This window comes from Myotis lucifugus, unplaced genomic scaffold, assembly GCF_000147115.1.
Source record: "Myotis lucifugus unplaced genomic scaffold, Myoluc2.0 scaffold_34, whole genome shotgun sequence".
NCBI classification, from domain to species: Eukaryota; Metazoa; Chordata; class Mammalia; order Chiroptera; family Vespertilionidae; genus Myotis; species Myotis lucifugus.
In genome coordinates this window covers 3,494,507-3,514,866 of record NW_005871082.1, presented here as the reverse complement: position 1 = coordinate 3,514,866, position 20,360 = coordinate 3,494,507, and the positions used below count along the sequence as shown (strand labels likewise).

Below are 20,360 nucleotides of genomic sequence, written 5' to 3'. Positions count from 1 at the left end.
TGTATGTGCATTTACCTGAATATTAAATATAATTTTGTATCTCAGTGCTTTATGCTGTTTTCTTTCCCTGAAATATCACCCCAACTGCATCTCCTTTGCCTGGTGGAATTTAGTATCTGTTATTTAAATCTAACTTAGTTCTCAATTCTTCCTACTTGAGTTTTTCACTAAGATAAAGTTAATCACTCTGTTCTTTGGACTATTTCTGTATAATAACCATTATGCTATACAGGAATATCTATATAGTATTTGTCAGTGTTCTTATCATGCTATTAAAATGCCTCTGTACCTTCCATCCAAAGGACATTGGACATTTTAAACACTTTGCTATTTCTGTTTGAAACATTTTGGTATTTCTAAAATTTGAATGTGTCTTATAAATGATCTAGAAATTTGATTTGGTAGTATTTCCATCTTTCCTTTTCTGGAAAGGAAACTATTGGAAAAACAGAAGTTTTAAATGTATATGTTCCAATTTTTGACATCTTAGATTCAAGGTTCTTTATGTCTTGATTCTATTCTTGTACTGCAAGCTCATTGAGAAAGGGTCTTTGCGTTATTTACCTCTGAAGATGATGGTATTAAAGTGTGCTCTGCATCATAGACCAAGTGTCTCATGTTGAGCTAAATACTAAGTCACTTTTATTGTTCAGTGACATAATTTCAGGTAGTAGTCCCCAGAATTAGCAAATGAGTGGTCATGCACAATCAGAGAGTCAACAGCATCATGTGTTTATGTTGCAAGAAAAGTATTTTGTTGTGTGAACTTCAGTTGGAAGTAGCTAAGTTGAAAATTCTTTCAGAATTTTTGTTAGACTTTGAAGGTAATGTGGGGATGTAAGGAAAATGAAAGGAAAAGAAAGGTTTAGGATTTTCCTGAAATAAATTGTACTGGAAAGCAGATAATGTTTTAAGTTTTAATATTAAAGTGGAATAATATTGTAGAAAACTGCATGAGACTTGAAACAATAGACTGAAAAATCATGAAGTCTGTTGAGTGACAGTGTTAAATAAGTGGATTATGTTAGCTGGAATATTAAAACATTAAGGCTTTGTACCATTTGAAAGTACATTCTTCTGAGAATAAAGAACAGCCATCAAGCTTTATGTTTTTTCTTTGAAGGTGTTGAGCGAGAAAAAGAGAATCTGGAGAAGCAGATGTCGGAGCTAAGAGTCCAGCTGAGCTTCAGTGCCATGGCCTCTGAGCTGGAAGAAGCGAAGCGGTGCATGGAGCGGAAAGACCAGGAGAAAGCACATTTGGCAGCACAAGTGGAGGTGACTTTGCTGGTTTTACGCCATATTCAAAGAATTGCTTAATGCATATTTTATATGACGCCTAGAGGCCTAATGCACGAAATTCATGCAAGAGTAGGCCTTCCTTCCTCTGGCTGCCGACACCCAGGCTTCCCTCGCAGCCCTGGCTTCATCCGGAAGGACGTCCAGTCTAATTAGCATATTATGCTTTTATTATTATAGATTGTGATATTTTATGAATGCTAGTTTGGGTATAGATAATGTAAAGTTATATAGAAATTTCTATGGATTCATTTCTTTTTCATTTGGATCTCACAGACAGGAATCTATTAAACTTGAAAATATTTTTGTTCTAGTATCAATCGAGCTCTTCCTACAGATGGAAGGGACCATTCTTCTCTGAAGGAACAGTGAAGTATCATTTATTTTGGGGGTGAAAATGGCAGAAGGCACAGCAGAAAGGTATTACTGACATTTCATCTTTGAAACCATACAGGCTTTCAAATCTCTAGCTGTTCTGCATGAGGGAGAGTTGTGATGTCTGTATTAATTCAGGATTGTATAATAATTGTGAATGATGTAACCATGAGTGAAGTGTAAGTAGGCAGCTACCATTTCCTGCTCACCTTTTTTCTGGCACAGATGGGGTAATTATCAGAAAATATTAAAAATCAAAGGAAAGAACTTCATTTAAAGAAAATGGCTTAATTTCAATTATCATTATGCAAATTAGGTCAAACATGAATGACACACTTGGAAGTACTAGTAGATCTGTATCAGTCCTCTGTGTGGTTTTATTAGTGAAGCTGTGTTTTACTTGTAATAAGTTGCCACATTTGAAGAGTTCCTAAATTATAATAAAAGTTAGAAAATTGCTGTTAAAAGCATCAAACTTTATATCATCCAAAGGAAATATTTAATGTGACTCTAGTCTAGTTTCTCTTTCATCTTGTCATTGAGTCAATAGAAAATGTATTTTAGATTTGGTTCAAGATTCAAATTGTAAAGATAATGAAATATTGACATACTCTTTGCAAAGCCCTCTACATGTTTAATAATTTCTTATCAGAAATATTCTCAGAGCATTTGTAATTGTAGGGCTTTTAAAGTTTGTTTCATGGATATTATTGTAGCCTTTGATCCTGCTGACAGAAGTGCTAAAATATGATTATTTTGCCAAAATTAAGTGTTTTTAAAAAACTATACTAATGAAGATCAAAGGTAGAAAATCTCATTGCTAAGCTGTTTATGACCACATGTTGGTCTCTCCTTCTTCCATCCCTCCTTTCCTCCCCTTTCTTCTTTCCTTCCTTTCCATTGTATGTGTATGTTTCATTTACCACTAATGGAATAAATTGAAAAAAGATCTTTGAATATGAAAAACAATTGGAAAGAGAGGTTGAACATTACTCACAAATCAAATACTTAATGACTGTCTATTATGTGCTAGGTACTATTCTAAATGCTAGTGACATAGTAGTGAACAAAAACCCAGCAGATTTCCTTTTCCCTATGCAGGTGACATTCTAAAATTGATGCAGAAAATTATTTGAATTTGTCTCAAGTCTAATTCAAAATCCTTTTGGATGATAAAAGAGTTTTTCCCCAGTTGCCATTAAAAAGGTAGTAATAAAAAGACATCGTTCATCTTGGAAGAAATAACTATTAACCAGTTTTATTTTTTTTCTTATTTTCAAAAATGAAATAATTAAATTGCATCAGTTGTTTCAGATTTAGTGACACTTATGATTATGACTTGTTTGTATTTCATACCTTGTGGAGGCCCATTGAATATCTTTATTCCCAAGCTATTAGTGAAATCTAGTGTAGACTTTGTGAGAGATAAATCATGGATCAATTTAACTCCCAATATTTGGGAATTTTATTGAAATTTAATTCAAAAGCATTTACTGGTAATTTCTGCTTTATTTTTAGAAAGTTTTAGGTTATGCGGGGTATTGTCTTATACATTCTATAAAAAATGTAAATTAATCTTCTTTAGTTGTTTTTTAAGGGCCAAATATAAATAAGATGCACAGAATGAGATTATTGGTCAGGCTCAAGAACATTTATATAGTTACATGCCTTTTAGTTTGTTTGATCATTGTCTTTATCCTTTACTTGACTTTCTAACACCTCTCCTACAGAAACTCAAACACAGTTTTGTCAACTCATTTTTTCTTAAACTTCCCTAATCCCATCTGTTTTTTCTTTGTTCCAGTTATCCACTGCTTCTGTAATATCCTTCTTTTGTGCAAATCCTAAACCTTATTCTTTCTGAAGCATTCTTGGATTATATCAATTACAAGCCATAATCCTTCCTCCTGAACCATCCTTTGCCCACATCTCTGGTGTTCTTATGGCATCTTTCTCACACTGTATTAAAGTCATCTGGGATATTTCTTTAAGATTTAAAAATGGGTTGAAATAAAGGAGAAGTGGGGCTGCAGAAGAAAGCTTCCCTGGTATGAAGACAGATTAAACTCTGATGTCCTTCCTTACCTTAGTGGACATTGTGCATGAAGGCCTCATCCTCACATCTGGAAACTTGAGTTTTCTGTGTCCTAGAATTAATGTGATCTGGGAGTCTGGTTCATATTAACAGTAAAACTCACAAGAGAGCAATATATAAGAGTGCCAGTTCATTGATGTACCCTGCTGGAGGCCTATACTGATATTTAATTACTATTCTCCTATGCAGAGGACTAGTCTCTCAATTTTCTATACCTGGGTTTTGGAAAGCTGAATTAGTAACCAAAAAATTGCTTGATGAACACAGAATCAGAGAAAAATGATGTCTAAAGAACTGTTTGTTCATGCCTATGGTAAGGCTTCCCCACCCTCCATTTCTTTTTACAGAGTTCTTGTAAGCAGAAATCATGTTTACTTCACCAGATTCTTTCTTCATTTCTGGAATGTGTTGAACTGACTTTTTTTTTTGGTCTTTCTAACAATCTTCTCTGCTTTCACTCTGATGCTCAATCTTCTGTTTACATTTTCTTTTGATATGTTGCTGTGCAAAGATTTTGCTCCTGGCCATTTACCAGTATGCATTGATTTTACAATTCAAACTTGTGGCATTCTGGGAGCCACTTATGAATTAAAGGCATCTCTTTTCAGATCATTGATGAGTGTGGGTTAAGGACCAGGTCTTGCCTCTGAATCCCTTTGTGCTCTCCTTTAGTGTCTTACCTATATTGGGCACTGAATGAGTGATTGTTGACTGGAATAAAATACTAAAGAGCATTTTTTATGGTTATTTTTTAAAGCTAACATTGTTGTCCAGTCATTCCTTAAAAGCACATAATTTCTGGAAGAGTTGTCAGTATTCAAGAGGACCTTTGCTCTTTCTCACTAATTGCATTACTTTTTGTTGATCCAGAATATATATTTTAAGCAGTTATTTTACACTGGGGGAAAAACAGTGAAAATAGCTTGTAAAAAACCCAAATGAAAGCTATGGTTTGAGTTTGCATAATTTACCTTTCAAATTGTACCTAAGCTTTTAAATCTGTATGTGCATAGAAAATACTGAGTGCATTTTTTTCCCCTCTAAACTTGAGTTGAACCTCATTAACCTTGATAGGCTATTTGTATTCATAAGAATTTCAAGCATCCTTGATCAATGATTCCCCCTGATTTAATCTCAGCCTCCATCTTCCATCAATTTATTCTTCTTGGGAAAAAAATTTGACTTTTAAATTCAATGAACTTCAAAGAAAGAAAAAAACAAAGTGCTGTACATAATTTAGATTAATTGTTGAAAGTGATAATTGAGTGACAACTGACATGATTATACATTAGCATAAACTTGGGACTTAATGCCAACATTTACTTTTAAGAAGAGAAAGGGTAGTGGAGAACAAATGGTAATCGATAGTAACTTTTTAAAAAAATATATATTTTATTGATTTTTTACAGAGAGGAAGGGAGAGGGATAGAGAGTTAGAAACATCGATGAGAGAGAAACATCGATCAGCTGCCTTCTGCACACCTCCTACTGGGGATGTGCCCGCAACCAAGGTACATGCCCTTGACCGGAATCGAACCTGGGACCTTTCAGTCCGAAGGCCGATGCTCTATCCACTGAGCCAAACTGGTTAGAGCGATAGTAACTTTTTAAGAGTCTCATGCTCTACCGACTGAGCTAGCCGGGCTCGATAGTAACTTTTAAAAAATGATTAGTACAGTAGGAACTGAAAGAGGGTCCTTTTACCATGTTTTTAGGTTAAACTCTTTTTAAAAAATATATATATTTTATTGATTTTTTACAGAGAGGAAGGGAGAGGGATAGAGAGTTAGAAACATTGATGAGAGAGAAACATCGATCAGCTGCCTCCTGCACACCCCCTACTGGGGATGTGCCCCCAACCAAGGTACATGTCCTTGACTGGAATCGAACCCGGGACCCTTCAGTCTGAAGGCCGGCGCTCTATCCACTGAGCCAAACCAGTTAGGGCGGTTAAACTCTTTTGATTCTTGCATTTCTTATATAAAGCTGTCTACTTTACTATGCAATAATGCCCCATTCAATACTACTTTGAAACCCTTCTTAAAGGCCTATGGTCTTAGTCATCTTAATTACCCTCTCTCAATTTCCTATTTCCTATTTCCACTGCGTTGGAAGTGGGGTTCTTGGGGTGCCCCTGGAATAATCATTTCCAGAGACCCCCATGGGAGGATGAGATATGGTAGAAAGCTTTATTTCTATGGAATTGCTTCCCTCGGTTTCTAAAATCCCATTTTCCTTAGTCCAGTCATAGAAGAATTGTAGCTGGAGTTTCAGTAAAGGTAGAAGCAAAGCCAATGTCCAGAGTTTCCTTTCAGTGTTGGAGCAGGGTCCAATTCAGCCTCAGGGTAGTTACAGTCTATTAGTCCATTGTGGGTGGGGTCCCTATGGCTGTGGGCCATATGGGCAAATGCAGAGAAGTAGTAGCAAAAGAACCCCACAAGCCAGGAGACAAGTTTCCTTGAGAAAACTTGTCTCCTGCAATCAAAAATTTCTTTGTTTAGGGGTTAAGCATCCCAAATCTTCAAGGGCTTGCAGGGGCCATGCCCATTCTGGCCAACAACCTCTTCCCCTGGTATGATTGCCTGCCACCCCAACTTTAATGGGCATGCATCTATCTTCCCTTTGTCCAGTCCCCTTTCCCAGTGATTTGCAGGGAACTTGCCTATAATGTCTGGCCTTCCTTTTGCTCCTTTTCTATTATTAATAACTAGCTAATTTCAACGGGATCATTGTTGTACTTCATTTTATCTTAATAACTAGAGGCCCAGTGCATGAAATTCGTGCACGGAAGTAGGGGCTCCCTCAGCCCGGCCTGCACCCTCTCACAATCCGGGACCACTGGCTCCTAACTGCTCACTTGCCTGCCTGCCTGATCGCCCCTAACTGCCTCTGCCTGCCTGCCTGATCGCCCCTAACCACCTCTGCCTGCCGGTCTGATCACCCCTAAACGCTCTCCCCTGCAGGCCTAATCACCCCTAACCACCTCTGCATCGGCCCCCGCCATGGTGGCTTTGTCTGGAAGACGTCCAGTCTATCCAGTCTAATTAGCATATTAACCTTTTATTAGTATAGACTAGAGGCCCGGTGCACAAAAATTTGTGGACTCGGGAGGGGGGGGAGGGGGTCCCCCAGCCCGGCCTGTGCCCTCTTGCAGTCTGGGACCCCTCGGGAGATAACGATCTGCTGGCTTAGGCCTGCTCCCGGGTGGCAGAGGGCACGCCCAATCCCTAGGTGCAGCCCCTGGTCAGGCTCAGAGCAGGGACGATTGGGGAGTTGGGGCGTCGCCCCCTGTCATACACAGAGCAGGGCGGATCGGGAGGTTGCGATGCCACCCCTAGTCACGCTCAGGGTAGGGCCGATTGGGGGGTTGGGGCACCGCCCCCTGTCACACTAAGGCAGGGTCGATAGGGAGGTTGCAGCGCCACCCCCTGTCACGCACAGAGCAGGGCCGATCAGGGGGTTGGTGCACCGCACCCTGTCAAACACAGAGCCGCAGGGCGATCAGGGGATTGGGGAACTCCCCCCTATCAGGCACAGAGCAGGGCTGATCAGGGGGTTGGGGCGCCTTCCCCTGTCATGAACAGAGCAGGGCGGATAGGGAGGTTGTGGCCCCGCCCCCTGTCACACACAGAGCCACAGGGCGATAAGGGGGTTGGGGAGCTCCCCCCTGTCACACACAGAGCCGCAGGGCGATCAGGGGGTTGGGGAGCTCCCCCCTATCAGGCACAGAGCAGGGCTGATCAGGGGGTTGGGTCGCCTTCCCCTGTCATGAACAGAGCAGGGCGGATAGGGAGGTTGTGGCCCCGCCCCCTGTCACTCACAGAGCCGCAGGGCGATCAGGGGGTTTGGGCGCTGCCCCCTGTCACGCTGATCCCAGTGCCGGGAGCCTCGCTGCTCCGCTGATCCTGGTGCCGGGAGGCATATTACCCTTTTACTATATAGAATAGAGGCCTGGTGCACGGGTGGGGGCCGGCTGGTTTGCCCTGAAGGGTGTCCTGGATCAGGGTGGGGGTCCCCACGGGGGTGCCTGGCCAGTCTGGGTGAGGGGCTGAGGGCCGTTTTCAGGCTGGTGGGTGACTGAAGCTCCCAACTGCTCCTTTTTTTCTTTTTTTTTTTTTTATTCTGGGCCAGCTTTAGCTCTGAGGCCTCGCTGCTGAAAGCAGGTTTCTGGACTTTACCTTCTGTATTTGATACAATGTTGCGGTCCAGCTGGCTGAAGCCCGGCTGACTGAAAGCCGGTTTCTAGGGTTTTGTTTAGCTTCTATATTTGCAACATAGTTGCTTAGAGTTGCAGCTGAGAGGCCGGCAAGTCAGGCGGGGAACGTTGGAGTTCGCCATCACTGGAGCAAGCAAGCCTCCCTGTTCCCTTCAGTGCATGGCTGCTGGCCGCCATCTTAGCTGACAGTTAGTTTGCATAAGGATATGCTGATTAGCCAATGGGAAGGGTAGCGGTCGTACGCTAATTACCATGTTTCTCTTTTATTAGTGTAGATTTCTTCCTTATCTTGGTGCATGTTGTAAAATAAGGTATTATCTGAGTACTAAATAATTTTTAATCAGATTAGATTATAAAGAAAATAAATATTGGCAGCAAAACTTTATAGACAGGCTAAATTTGTCAAATCTAGTGGAGAAGAGGTCTTCCTGTTAATACAATATAGTGTATTAGGTCTGGACACTGATTCACACCCCATTTCTGGGGTCTGTTGTTTTTTGTTTTATTTGTTTAGTGAATTGTCTGGGGTAGTTCAGTGAAACCTATTTTCTCCTATAGTGTGCAGTCACTTCTCAGAGGATACAGCCTTGGGTATGTGCAGTCTTTTTTTTTTTTTTGATTAAGGTATTACATATGTGTCCTTATCTCCCCATTGCCCCCACAACCTCCCACTCATGCCCTCACCCCCCTGCCAACCCCCCAGTGCCTTTGTCCATTTGTTAGGCTTATAGACATGCATACAAGTCCTTTGGTTGATCTCTCCCCTTTACCCCCACCCTCCCCTAGGTTTATCAGTCTGAGGTTTGACGGTCTGATCGATATGCTTCTCTGTCCCTGCATTAAAAAACTGTGGTACATCTACACAATGGAATACTGTGCTTTGATATATGGGCAGTCTTTCAGGCTACCAGGGATGATTGTGGGTTTAGCTGGATTCTCTCTGTCTAGTTTCCTGATTTCCCAATTAAACCTTTGGCTAGTCCGAGTCTGTTGATATCTAGTTTTTAGCTTCTCTGCTAATTGCTAGCTTATTGTTCTTTTTTATTTTCATTTTTGACAGTCTGATTCAATTAGACTTGGGTGGTTTTGTTTTTTTCTGAGGTAGGGTGTTATCAGTCTTTGAGGGCATTCTCTGATCCCAAGAGGGTTCTTCTTAGCTGTCTTTTCCCTTGATTTTCTCTATTAAAATGATAGCTGATCTGTCATTTCACTGGTTGCTACTAGTACTATGGAAATTACCAGCCTCTTAAATGTTCACCCCCAAGATCTCCATTGTTTTTGATATCAACCTTAGGCATGAATTTCCTAATGCTCTGTTACAAAGAAAGTCAGTTCTCCTCAGTTTATAAGACCATTTCTCTTTCTCACCAGAGCCTCTGCATCACTGCAGTGGAGTGGAGTTCAGGGACTGTAGCCTGCTTCCCACTGGAGGACACTACAGCTCTTCAAATGTGCTGCTGGTGCGGAAGGTGGTCTCTGACCTTTTCAACTTGCCCTTTCTCTTATGGAACCTTCACTGTAGACCTACTGTGCCTACAAGTGGGGCCTGTTGGAGGAAGGGAACCTCAGTCCTTTGGCTGTGCTTGTCTGAAATAGAGCTTCTGCAACACTGACCAGGGGCTCTACTGCTCTGAGGGTGAATCTGTAGCCTCAGACTAGGGGTTGGCATAGAGTAAGCCTGTCTTCTTGGCTATACCTGGCTGGAGTGGTTTCAGTCACACTGCGCTGGGGAAGGAGCTATGGGAACGGGTTGTAGCTCAGATGCCACAGACTCTCATTCTCACCAAGATTTAATAGATTTTTTAAAATAAATGTTTCTCCATTTGTTCTGTGCCCTTAGGATAATTTCCAGATGCGTTAAATGATTTTTATTATTTAAATGATTTTTACCAGTTGAATGGTCATTTTGTTGCGAATAGGGTCTTTTAAGCTCCTTACACTGCCATTCTGGAAGTCTTGCTCTCTGGGAGAAATAGTGTATTGGTTAGAAGAAAATATCCACCATGAATCACAGAGAGTCAAAAAGATGGAAAATATAGTAAGTGCACATCACTTAATGGTGTCAATAGGTTCTGTGACTTTAAGTGAAACAACATACTAGTATAATGAAATCAGTTTAACCATAGGCTAATTGCTGTAAGTAGGAGTAAGTTCCCATAGCATCTCATCAGCATTATAACAAAACATGTTGAAAAAAAAATGATAGTATTTGAGGGCCTACTGTACAGAAAAGTTTGTAAAAGCACTATGGGACATAGTGAAAAGGTCTGAAGTTCTAATATGTATGTAATTGGAATCCTAAAAGCCAAAGAGAGAGTGGAACAGAAGCAATATTTGAAGAGAATAGACAGCAATCCACATAATTAAGAAGTTCTGAGAACCCCAAGCAGGACAAATACAGTGAAAATCACAACCAGATATATCACATTAAAATTAGTAAAACCAAAGAGAAAGAGAAAAACCTCAAATGCATTTAGAAGAGGAAGTAGACACATTACCTTAAAAGATCAAAATGGAAACTTTCTGATATCTTCAAAGCACTAAAAGAAAGTAATTGCCAACCTAGATCCATACCCATTAAAAATATCCTCCAAAAGTGAAGGTGAAGTAAAGATATTTCTGGACAACAAAAACTGATGAATTCAGTTTCAATAGAACTGCACTAAGGAAAATACTAAAGGTAATTTTTTTGAAGGTGAAAGGGAGAACAAAAATCAGCAGGGAATGAAGATAATAATGTAAATGTAAATGTATTTTACTACCAATGAACTATAAACTTAAAAATGGCTAAGGTGGTGAATTTTGTGTTATGTGCATTTTTACACAATAAAAAAAGAAAAATAATAATCTATTTATTAACTCAGTAGACATACAAAGGGATAGCTTTAAGGGATGTTTCTTTAATCAGCCACTCAAGATTCAGACAAAGCAAAACCATGTGCTCTCTATACCAATGAGAATTCAAGACATGGCTCCAACCCAATTTCACACCATCCAGTCACAATGCCACCTGTTGAGTTCTATGTATGGTAAAGTTAAAATTAAATAAGATTTAAAATGGAAATGAAAAACTCAGTCACACTGACCTCATTTCTGGTGTTCAATAGGTATATATGGCTAACACTGATATAAAACATCACTGCTGAAAGCTGAAAGTGCTACTGGACAATGCTAATCTAGAACAACCACTAATTAATATCAATATAATGACTTGATATTCTCTATAATTTTATTTATTTTTTGTTAATCCTCACCAGAGGATATTTTTTCCATTGATTTTTATTGAGAGTAGAAGGGAGGGAGGGAGAGGGAGAGAGAGAAACATCGCTGTGAGAGACATCCATTGGTTGCCTCCCGCACGTACCCTGACTGGGGCTGAGATAAAACCTGCAACCCAGGTAGGTGCCCTTGCCTGAGACTTTTGGTAGTTAGTTTATGTGTGCCACGAGAAGAACTTTATTGGACCTTTAAAGCTACACTGAAAAAAAAAATAACCAATGAATCACATTTAGCCACATTGCTCCTAAAAAAATGTATTGTCCTATTTATTTTTATTGAGAACAAAAAGTTTTTTTGCACTCAAGTAAAATTTATGCAATTTACTTTTAAAATTAAAAGAGAGACAATATACATAATCAACATTAGGAACAAGAAGGGGCTCTAGCCCTAGCCAGCCGGTTTGGCTCAGTGGACAGAGCATTGGCCTGCGAACAAAAGGGTCCCGGGTTCAATTCTGGTCAAGGGCATGTACCTTGGTTGCAGGCTCCTCCCCAGCCCAGGCCCTGGTCACGGCATGTGCAGGAGGCAACCAATCAATGTGTTTCTCTCACATCAATGTTTCTTTTTGCCTTTCCCTCTCCTCTACTCTCTCTAACAATCAATGGAGCCCTAGCTGGTTTGGTTCAGTGAAAAGAGCATCGGCCTGTGGACTGAAGGGTCTCAGGTTCGATTCCTGGTCAAGGGCACATGCCCTTGTGGGCTCAATCCCCAGGGGGGTGTATGCAGGAGGCAGCCAATCAATGATTCTCTCTCATCATTGATGTTTCTATCTCTCTCTCCTTCTCCTTTCCTCTCTGAAATCAATAAAAATATATTTTAAAAAATCAATGGAAAAATATTCTTGGGTGAGGATTAAAAAAAAAAAAAGAAGGGGCTCTACCAATAGATACAAAGGAGAAGAAAAATTTGGTGGCCAGTGTGGGTAAGTGGTTAGAGTGTTGGCCTGCACCCTGAAAATTGCTGTTCTATAATAATGCACAGCCATAATATTATGTGACATTTAGTTTCTCCTCCTCACTATGTTATTAAAAATAAAATTTTTCTTTAGTTGAACCATGTAATTTATCTTAGTCCTGTCAGCTGCCACATCAAAATTGGTAAGACACAGGTGTATATCATTCATTGATACCTGCTTTGGCCTATCATATGTCATAGCAGATATATATCCACAGGTTGTTCTACCACCATGAAAAGCAGTGCTAAATACCATTCTGCTTCAAGTAGAGCAGTTTTGTCCTATTTATATGCAAATGTTCTCCTCTTAAAGTGCCTACTTTAGTTAAACATCAGAGTTGCAGAGTTACAATTAATAGTCCAATAGAGTGAGAAAAATTAAGAAAACACAAGTGTACTTTGGGATTTGTGTGCCAGGGTCAGAATTTCCCTAGTGTGCTGCTGGGGTCTAGATGTTAATTACATGTTCCCTTGTGTTTTAAGTTAAACAATCTGAAGAAATGTGTATTTAAAGTGTTCCTCATAGTGAACATTATGGCTAATGAAACAGAAGTTAATATTTTATTTCTTCACAAAGAGATGAATGTATTTAATTAATTGAACATTATTTTCTGTACTTTGCTTAAGCTTAGTATTATGTTTCATTAAAAAGTACAAGGAAATTGTAGTTGTATGAAGCAGATATGTTCTCATAGGATTTATGGAGAAATAATTATTTTTAATCATTGAGAAGTCTGAGGAACCTATTATTTGAAATTAATATTCTTTGTGCATCTCTGCTTCATTTGGCAAACAAGTGATAATAGTACATGTGGTCAAAATTGGTTTGATAGAAAAGAAAGAAGGTTATATTTTTAAAGGAAGGATATTTGTGATGTGGTTACTACAGTCTTCTATGTGACTGATCCCTAACTAATTGTTTGAAACATTTTTTAAAGATTATTAATATGAGTTTTTGCATGGGTTAAAAAATAATCGACTCACAGATTTCAGTATATATTCTAGATTTAACCAACAGTGACTTAAAAAAAGTTTTAAATAGGATGATCCCCGTGGCCTAATTTAGCTACCTGTAGGAATATTTTGGGACTACCCTACTTGTTTTGATTGATTTGAGTTCTTTTATTTGAAGAGACTTGCCTTAGTTCTCTTGACTGTGGAAAATTGATTAGTTATCCTCTCAGTATCAGTTCATAAAGCACCTAAATTATACCAAAATGAATGAGTTCATCAAAACATGCAAGAATATGTCAAGCTAATTTCCCAATAGAGGTGAGTGGGGCATGTCTTAATTAAGAATCTGAGACTTTCAGGTGAAATCTTATTAAATCTGTTAGTTCTTTTGTTTACTCAGTAAAAGCAAAACTTTATATTTAGCTTTTAGTGTGGGAAATAGAACTGCTCTAGGTATTTTATGCAATAGTTATTTATATTATTGGCAGAGCTGACCCTGCCTAGGCTTCCAAGAAAGTAGAGATTCACTACAGAACAAAATAAAGTATGTCTCTATGACCTCGCTGGCCAGCAGCAAAAGGCTAAATTAGCAAGTATATGGTCCCTGCCTCACTTCCACATGCTGTATCTCTCTACACTGCATCTAATTTGGCCTCAAAACCTAGCTCAAGGGAATGCTGCGCTTTTGGTTTTGCAGCCTCCATGAAATAGGAGAATATATTAGCAGGAGGTGGGGAGAGAGGCCTGCTATTGGGTCAGACACAACAGTGCCAGTAATCAGGTTTCCTTTAGTTGAGAAAGAACTCTGCCTTGTATTTTTCATAGCCCTCGAACCCAGCCTGTGCCTCTAGTTGACACTCAGTGAATGCTGGTTGAATTAATGTTAACCCTAATATCACATTTATAAATACATGTCCATCCGTTAGTAACATTATATTCATTCTGTAGTTTTTTGTTTGTTTGTTTGTGATTTTTTTTTTTTTGGCTGGGATTTTTTTTTAAGCTTCCTGTCTATTTTAGTTTAGTTAAAACTAAATAATCTATAAATGCAATTAACTGGCCACATGGGAATTAAAATGCTCCATCATGCTGGAAAATAGTTTAATTTCAATACCAAAAATGTAAACAAAATGTTACTGTTTTGTCCTGTGCAAGAGTCAGCCACCTTCCTCACTGGGTATTTGTATCTCATTTTGGATATAATGTCCCTGTTCTCTCAATCAGTGTTTTCATCTTGTTCCTGCTTTAAGGACGTCATATTTTGGGCTGGAATTAGTCTAATCCTTGTTCACAGAGTTAGTATTAAGGATAATTACTTGAATTATATTTCAAATGGTGTCCTGCTTGAGGCTTGTTTGCTATTTACTAGCTTTATTTTAGTTCTTTGCTTTTTTGTTGTTTATGTCCCTGTTTTTGTTCTTGTAAAGAACTGAGCTTTCAAACCTCAGAGGGAAGGTAGGGGAGGGTGGGAGTTAGGGCGAGAGATCAACCAAAGGACGTGTATGCATGCATATAAGCATAACCAATGGACACAGACACCAGGGGGGTGAGGGCAGGAGCAAGGGCGGCAGGCAATATGGGGATAAGGACACATACGTAATACCTTAATCAATAAAGAAAGGGAAAAAAAGAATTGAGCTTTATATGCCTATATGCTTTAAGCAGCATTTTTGTCTTAGTGCACTCAGATAGTTGCTGCTTTTCACTGTACTGCGTTTCTAGAAACTGTACTGTAAAATAGATCATTCTATTGTGGTTTGTATGTTTTTATATGAGAAATACTGTAATTAAGAATTGTGTTTCCAACTGAGGAGTTTTCACCAAACAGTATGCTTAAAATGAACTTGTCACCAAAGACAAGATGTAAAAACTCAATCTCTATAATAATTGAAATGGAAAATTCTTCATTTTCAGTAAAATGAGGATAATACAAACTCACGTAATTTTACAGTGTACATGTTTACTCTAGTATACTAAAATATGTGTGTATATCTACAACCATTCCATTAGATATATTCAGTGTGTCTAAAAATTACAGGCTAGCTATTATAAACATTATAATAGCTAATATTTTCCCCTAGAATTTAGAAGGGGGGCTTTCTCAGATATTATTAAACTGTTTGGGAAAATTGAACAAGTGACTTCTTCACTAATTTTTCATTAGTAAATAGAGGCTTTACAAATGATTGTATTTCTATATCACTTGGCCCTAATTTGGGATTATTGTTTTCAAACATTGCAGAATCAGATTATTTTGAAATTTTACAAAAGGCTTTATTTGTGAATGTTTGGGAGAGGTGTCTTATTTATTAACAAGAGATTTTCTTGTTAATTTTTTCCCTCTTCCCCATTCTCAACCCCCTTTTCCTACTAACCCCAATATTAAGGGCTCTTTAGTCAAGAAAGAAGGCATTAAAGGGCATCAGAGTGCAGGAGGGTTAGCCACACTCTTGCCTTGGTGGAGGGTGGTGTGTGTGAGTTCTGTGATTGGCTGGCATGGGCATTCATTTTCGATCTCTATTGTCTCTCTTCTCTGTACCTCCTCTTTCTCTCTCTCTTTCTCTTTATTACTTTCAGTAGCAACTGTTGAATTATCTTCTTTTTTGTTCCCTTAGCCACCACCTAATGATGTTAGCTCAGGGCTCTTTTTTTTTTTTTTTTTTTGAGAAAAAAAAATCATTGTTATAAAACATTATATAATCAGATAAAAACACTGGAAAATAGATGTAAGTATAGGTTAGGCTGTATAAGTTGGGAAGAGAGACAAAATTTGAGATGGATAAGAAAGAATTGCTCATATATATCACGTTTATTAAAAATAACTTTATGTGCCTGTCTCCCTAAGCAGGCTGTGTGGTTCTCTGGAGCAGTAGAATGCAGAACCATGCCGTCTTACTCATCTTCGGGTCTCAGCCCCTTGGATGTTGCTCAGTGCAGTAAATATGTATTGGACTGAATGGAAACATACCTGTATTTTCTTCAGAAAGACTGACAAGGGTTTTTTTTTTCTTCTTTTCCATTTCAAGTCTCTTAAATGCCGTACTTGGTTCTTATCTGTTATAAGCCAGCTTCATTGAATTTGATTGCTGAAATTGAATTCAGATAAGAGAAGAATTGGTTCTAAAAGTCCATTCCTGCTTCAAAAGGATGCTCTTCAATTTTTTTTAATGTTATCATATTATTTTTAATATCATAGTGTTAACATAATGTCCTTTGATAATTAATCTTCTCAAACATGGATCTGGTCATGCTATTCTCTTACTGAAAAACCCTTTGAAAGCTTGCAGTGGATTTCAGAATCCCCCAATCCAATTTCTGACCTTATTTTCCAATGTCTTTTTAGCCTTCTTGAACTATGACTCTTTACAAACAGCCACCAATGGCCCACTCTTTGGCTCTCATTCATGCTATCATGTCTTGCTTTAGTTTTGTGGTGGGATCGAATGAGATAATTGTATAAAACAGTTACACAATTCTTTGCACTACTCAAGTACTCAATATATTTCAGTAGTAGCTGTAATTTTTTATTTATTATTATTATTACTAGAGGCCCGGTGCACAAAAATTTGTGCACTCTGGGTGGTCCCTCAGCCTGGCCTGTGCCCTCTCACAGTCTGGGACCTTTTGGGGGGTGACTTATCTTTGGGTCTCAGCTCCTTGGTTTAGGCCCACTCTCTGGGGAATTGGGCCTAAGCTGGCAGTCAGACATCACTCTGGCAGCCTGGGAGCTCTCAGGGGATGTCCAATTGCCAGTGGAGAGTAGGCCTAAGCTGCAGTTGGACATCCTTAGCACTGCTGAGGAGGCGGGAGAGGCTCCTACCACTACCGCTGTACTGGCAGCCATCAGCCTAGCTTGTGGCTGAGCAGAGCTCCCCCTGTGGGAGTACACTGACCACCAAGGGGCAGCTCCTGCATTGAGCGTCTGCCCCCTGGTGGTCAGTGTGTGTCATAGTGACCAGTCATTCCCAGTCTTTCTGCTGTTAGGGTCAGTTTGCATATTACCCTTTTATTATATAGGATAGAGGCCTGGTGCACAGGTGGGGGCTGGCTGGTTTGCCCTGAAGGGTGTCCTGGATCAGGGTGGGGGTCCTGCTGGGGTGCCTGGCCAGCCTGGGTGAGGGGCTGATGGCTGTTTGCAGGCTGGTCAAGCCCACCCCAGTGGGGACCCTCACCCCATGGAGGTTTGGCCAGCCTGGGTGAGGGGCTGATGGCTGTTTTCAGGCTGGCCACACCCCCTTTAGGGTGGGGGGTCCCCACTGGGGTGCCTGGCCAGTCTGGGTGAGAAGCTGAGGGCTGTTTTCAGGCTGGCCAAGCCCCCGGGCGACGGAAGCTCCCAGCCTCTCCTTTTTTACTTTTTCTTTTTTTATTCTGGGATTTATTTACCTTCTATAATTGAAACTTTGTTGCCTTCAGTGGAGCTCATAGACAGCTCCTGCTCGCTCCAGCTCTGTGGCCAGCTGAAAGCAGGTATCTGGGGTTTATTTATCTTCTATAATTGAAACTTTGTTGCCTTCAGTGGAGCTCAGAGCCGGCCGGGAAGCTTGGCTTCCTCCATCACTGGAGCAACCAAGCCTCCTGCTCACTTCAGCTCCGTGGCTGCCAGCCGCCATCTTGGTTGGGTTAATTTGCATATAGTTCCTCTGATCGGCTGGTGGGTGTGGCTTAAGGCATAGTGAAGGTACGGTCAATTTACATGTTTGTCTTTTATTAGATTAGATTAGCTCCTTTTCATTTAAATCTCGGCTCATATGTCACCTCCTAGGAGAATCCCTCCCCAGCCACACTGTAGAATATAGACCTCTTCAGGTAACTGTCTATCACATTTTAGCACCCAGGACTATCCATGTTGTAATTTAGCTGTGAATAGCTCCCATTTAGATTATTAGCTTTTTTTGGTGTTGAAGCCAGGTCTTATTAACCTTTCCATATGTACCTAACACAGAGGGTTTGTTGGGGGAAAAATGGATACCTCTCATGATTACTGCTTGTTAATAAAGTTAATTTACAACATAGTGGTAAAACTTTTAAGTAAGGGAAGGAGGGCAAACCACTATCACGAGGGTTTTCTGATCTCATTTTAGAATCTGTCACATAAATAAGTGCACAGTTCTCAATTTACTGTTATGTTTGCATGGACAAAAGAGTGACTCATCTCTTCCAGGCTGCATTGAATTCAGCAAACTGAGCAAAGTGAACCTGTTGCTAAGAAAATGAAGCTTGTTTTCAAGGCATTATTTTGTATCTTTGCCATAATGTCAAACCATAACATTAATCAAGAGAGAAACTTTATTTAAGCCATAGTTCAGGAATAATGCAATTTGGAACTGAACAATCTGCCATTAGCCTGAAGGAGTTGATAAATGGTTCCAGTCTCTATTTGTAGGTGCCTTAGTACAGTGCAGATGATATTTATTGTTTGTTCAGCTCGCAGCATCATCTTGGCCTCCCGAACCCCATCTTATTTGGACACATGACCTTGTCATGTTAACTTTGTCATCCCAGGTATTTGGAAACTAAGTTGCAAGAAGAACACTTCTGGGCCACATTGTAAGCACTTATTTCTGAATTTTTCACTCCCTTTCAAAGCTTTACAATAGTGCCTTAATGTTAATGATTACAATTTTGTTTTACTTGTATGAAATGTTAAATAATAGCAGTGTCCTCTCATTTTTGAGATTAAAAGTAGATCTACATGCCCTGGCCAGTATGGCTCAGTTGGTCAGGGCACATACCCAGGTTGAGAGTTCGATACCTGGTTGGTGAACCTAGGAGGCAACCCATAGATGTTTCTCTCTCTCTCACATTTCTCTCTCTCTCTCTCTCTCTCTTCGTCTCTCTAAAATCAATAAAAAAAATTTAAACATTAGATCTGCACCTATTCTATTCAAATTAAAAATATGTATGAATCTCGATGATTTAGTGAAAGTTCTAAATGTATTATTGACCAACTCTGGTTTAGGATAGCTAGATTTTTAAGAGCTTGAGTTATATTCTGGATTAGATAAATATTTCAAATAAATTTCAGTTTATTTAAAAATCTATCTTACAGTGATTCATGTAAGCTTGAGATAAGTCCATCAACTTATAACAGTACTAGAGGCTCAATGCACAAAATTCGTGCAAGAGTAGGCCTTCCTTCCCCTGGATGCTGGCATCAGCTTCCCTCTGGCAACTAGTACCCGGGCTTCCCTCCGGCACCCGGGACCTGGTCTTCCCTCTGGCTGCTGGCAGGCACCCAGGATCCAGGCTTCCCTCACAGCCCAGCTTCGTCCGGAAGGTTGTTGGTCTAATTAGCATATTGTGCTTTTATTATTATAGACTCGAGGCCCGTTACACAAAATTCGTGCACAGGGAGGGGGGGGAGAGTGGGAGAGAGGGAAGGGGGGGTCCCTCAGCCCGACCTGCACCCTCTCCAATCCAGGAGCCCTCAGGGGATGTCCTACTGACGGCTTAGGCCTGCTCCCCGTGGTTCTCTGCTCTCTGTGGGGCCTGCCTGCTCCACACCATGGCGACGGGCAAGCAGGCCCTGCTGGGTGCTGCCTGTTGGGCCGCACTTGCCTGCTCGGGGATCCCCGCGGCGACCCGCCAGCAGGCCCTGCTGGGTGCTGCCTGTGGGCCACACTTGCCTGCTCATGGATTGCCCGGGGTGGCCCGCCAGCAGGCCCTGCTGGGTGCTTGCCTGCTCCGGGTCGCCACAGCAATGCCTGCTGGGCTCATGTTGCCAGGGTGACGCCACCAGCATCCTGCCCCGGCTGCTATGGGCCCCACCATCTTTGTCGCGGAATGATGGTTAATTTGCATATTACTCCTTTTATTAGATAGGACTAGAGGCTCGGTGCATGAAAATTCATTCACTGGAGGGGGGGTCCCTTAACCCGGCCTGCCCCCTCTCACAGTCTGGGAGGCCTTGGGGTGAGAAGTGACTTTGCAAACAGTGGAAGGCGACACCCCATCAAACCTCTGCTGCTTCCACCGCCGACAACGCAACCTCGCTGGCCCTGGTTACCTGTCCTCGGGCCAGCCCTGGGTGGCTGGGGGGCCGAGGGGACTGGGGGTCTCTGGAGGCAGGCATGCGGAGAGGGCCCATCCTTGCTGTGTGTCTGCTGTCCGGTGGGGCTGAGGGGCTGGGTGCTGCCATCTTGTGGCTGAGGCACTGCCATCTTTGAGGGTGTCACAGTCAATTAGCATATT

At 40.7% G+C, this 20,360-nt stretch overlaps 1 protein-coding gene across 15 annotated transcripts in view; it reads left to right on the top strand.

Annotated features, from left to right (window-relative positions):
- CEP128 (centrosomal protein 128) overlaps nucleotides 1–20,360 on the top strand; it is a 335,869-nt gene that overhangs the window by 96,306 nt on the left and 219,203 nt on the right. For all 15 annotated transcript variants that reach the window (XM_023752499.1, XM_023752495.1, XM_023752498.1 and 12 more), the window contains one exon: nucleotides 1,124–1,275. In XM_023752499.1, the coding sequence (XP_023608267.1) occupies nucleotides 1,124–1,275 (152 nt within the window). The remainder of the gene's footprint in view (nucleotides 1–1,123; nucleotides 1,276–20,360) is intronic.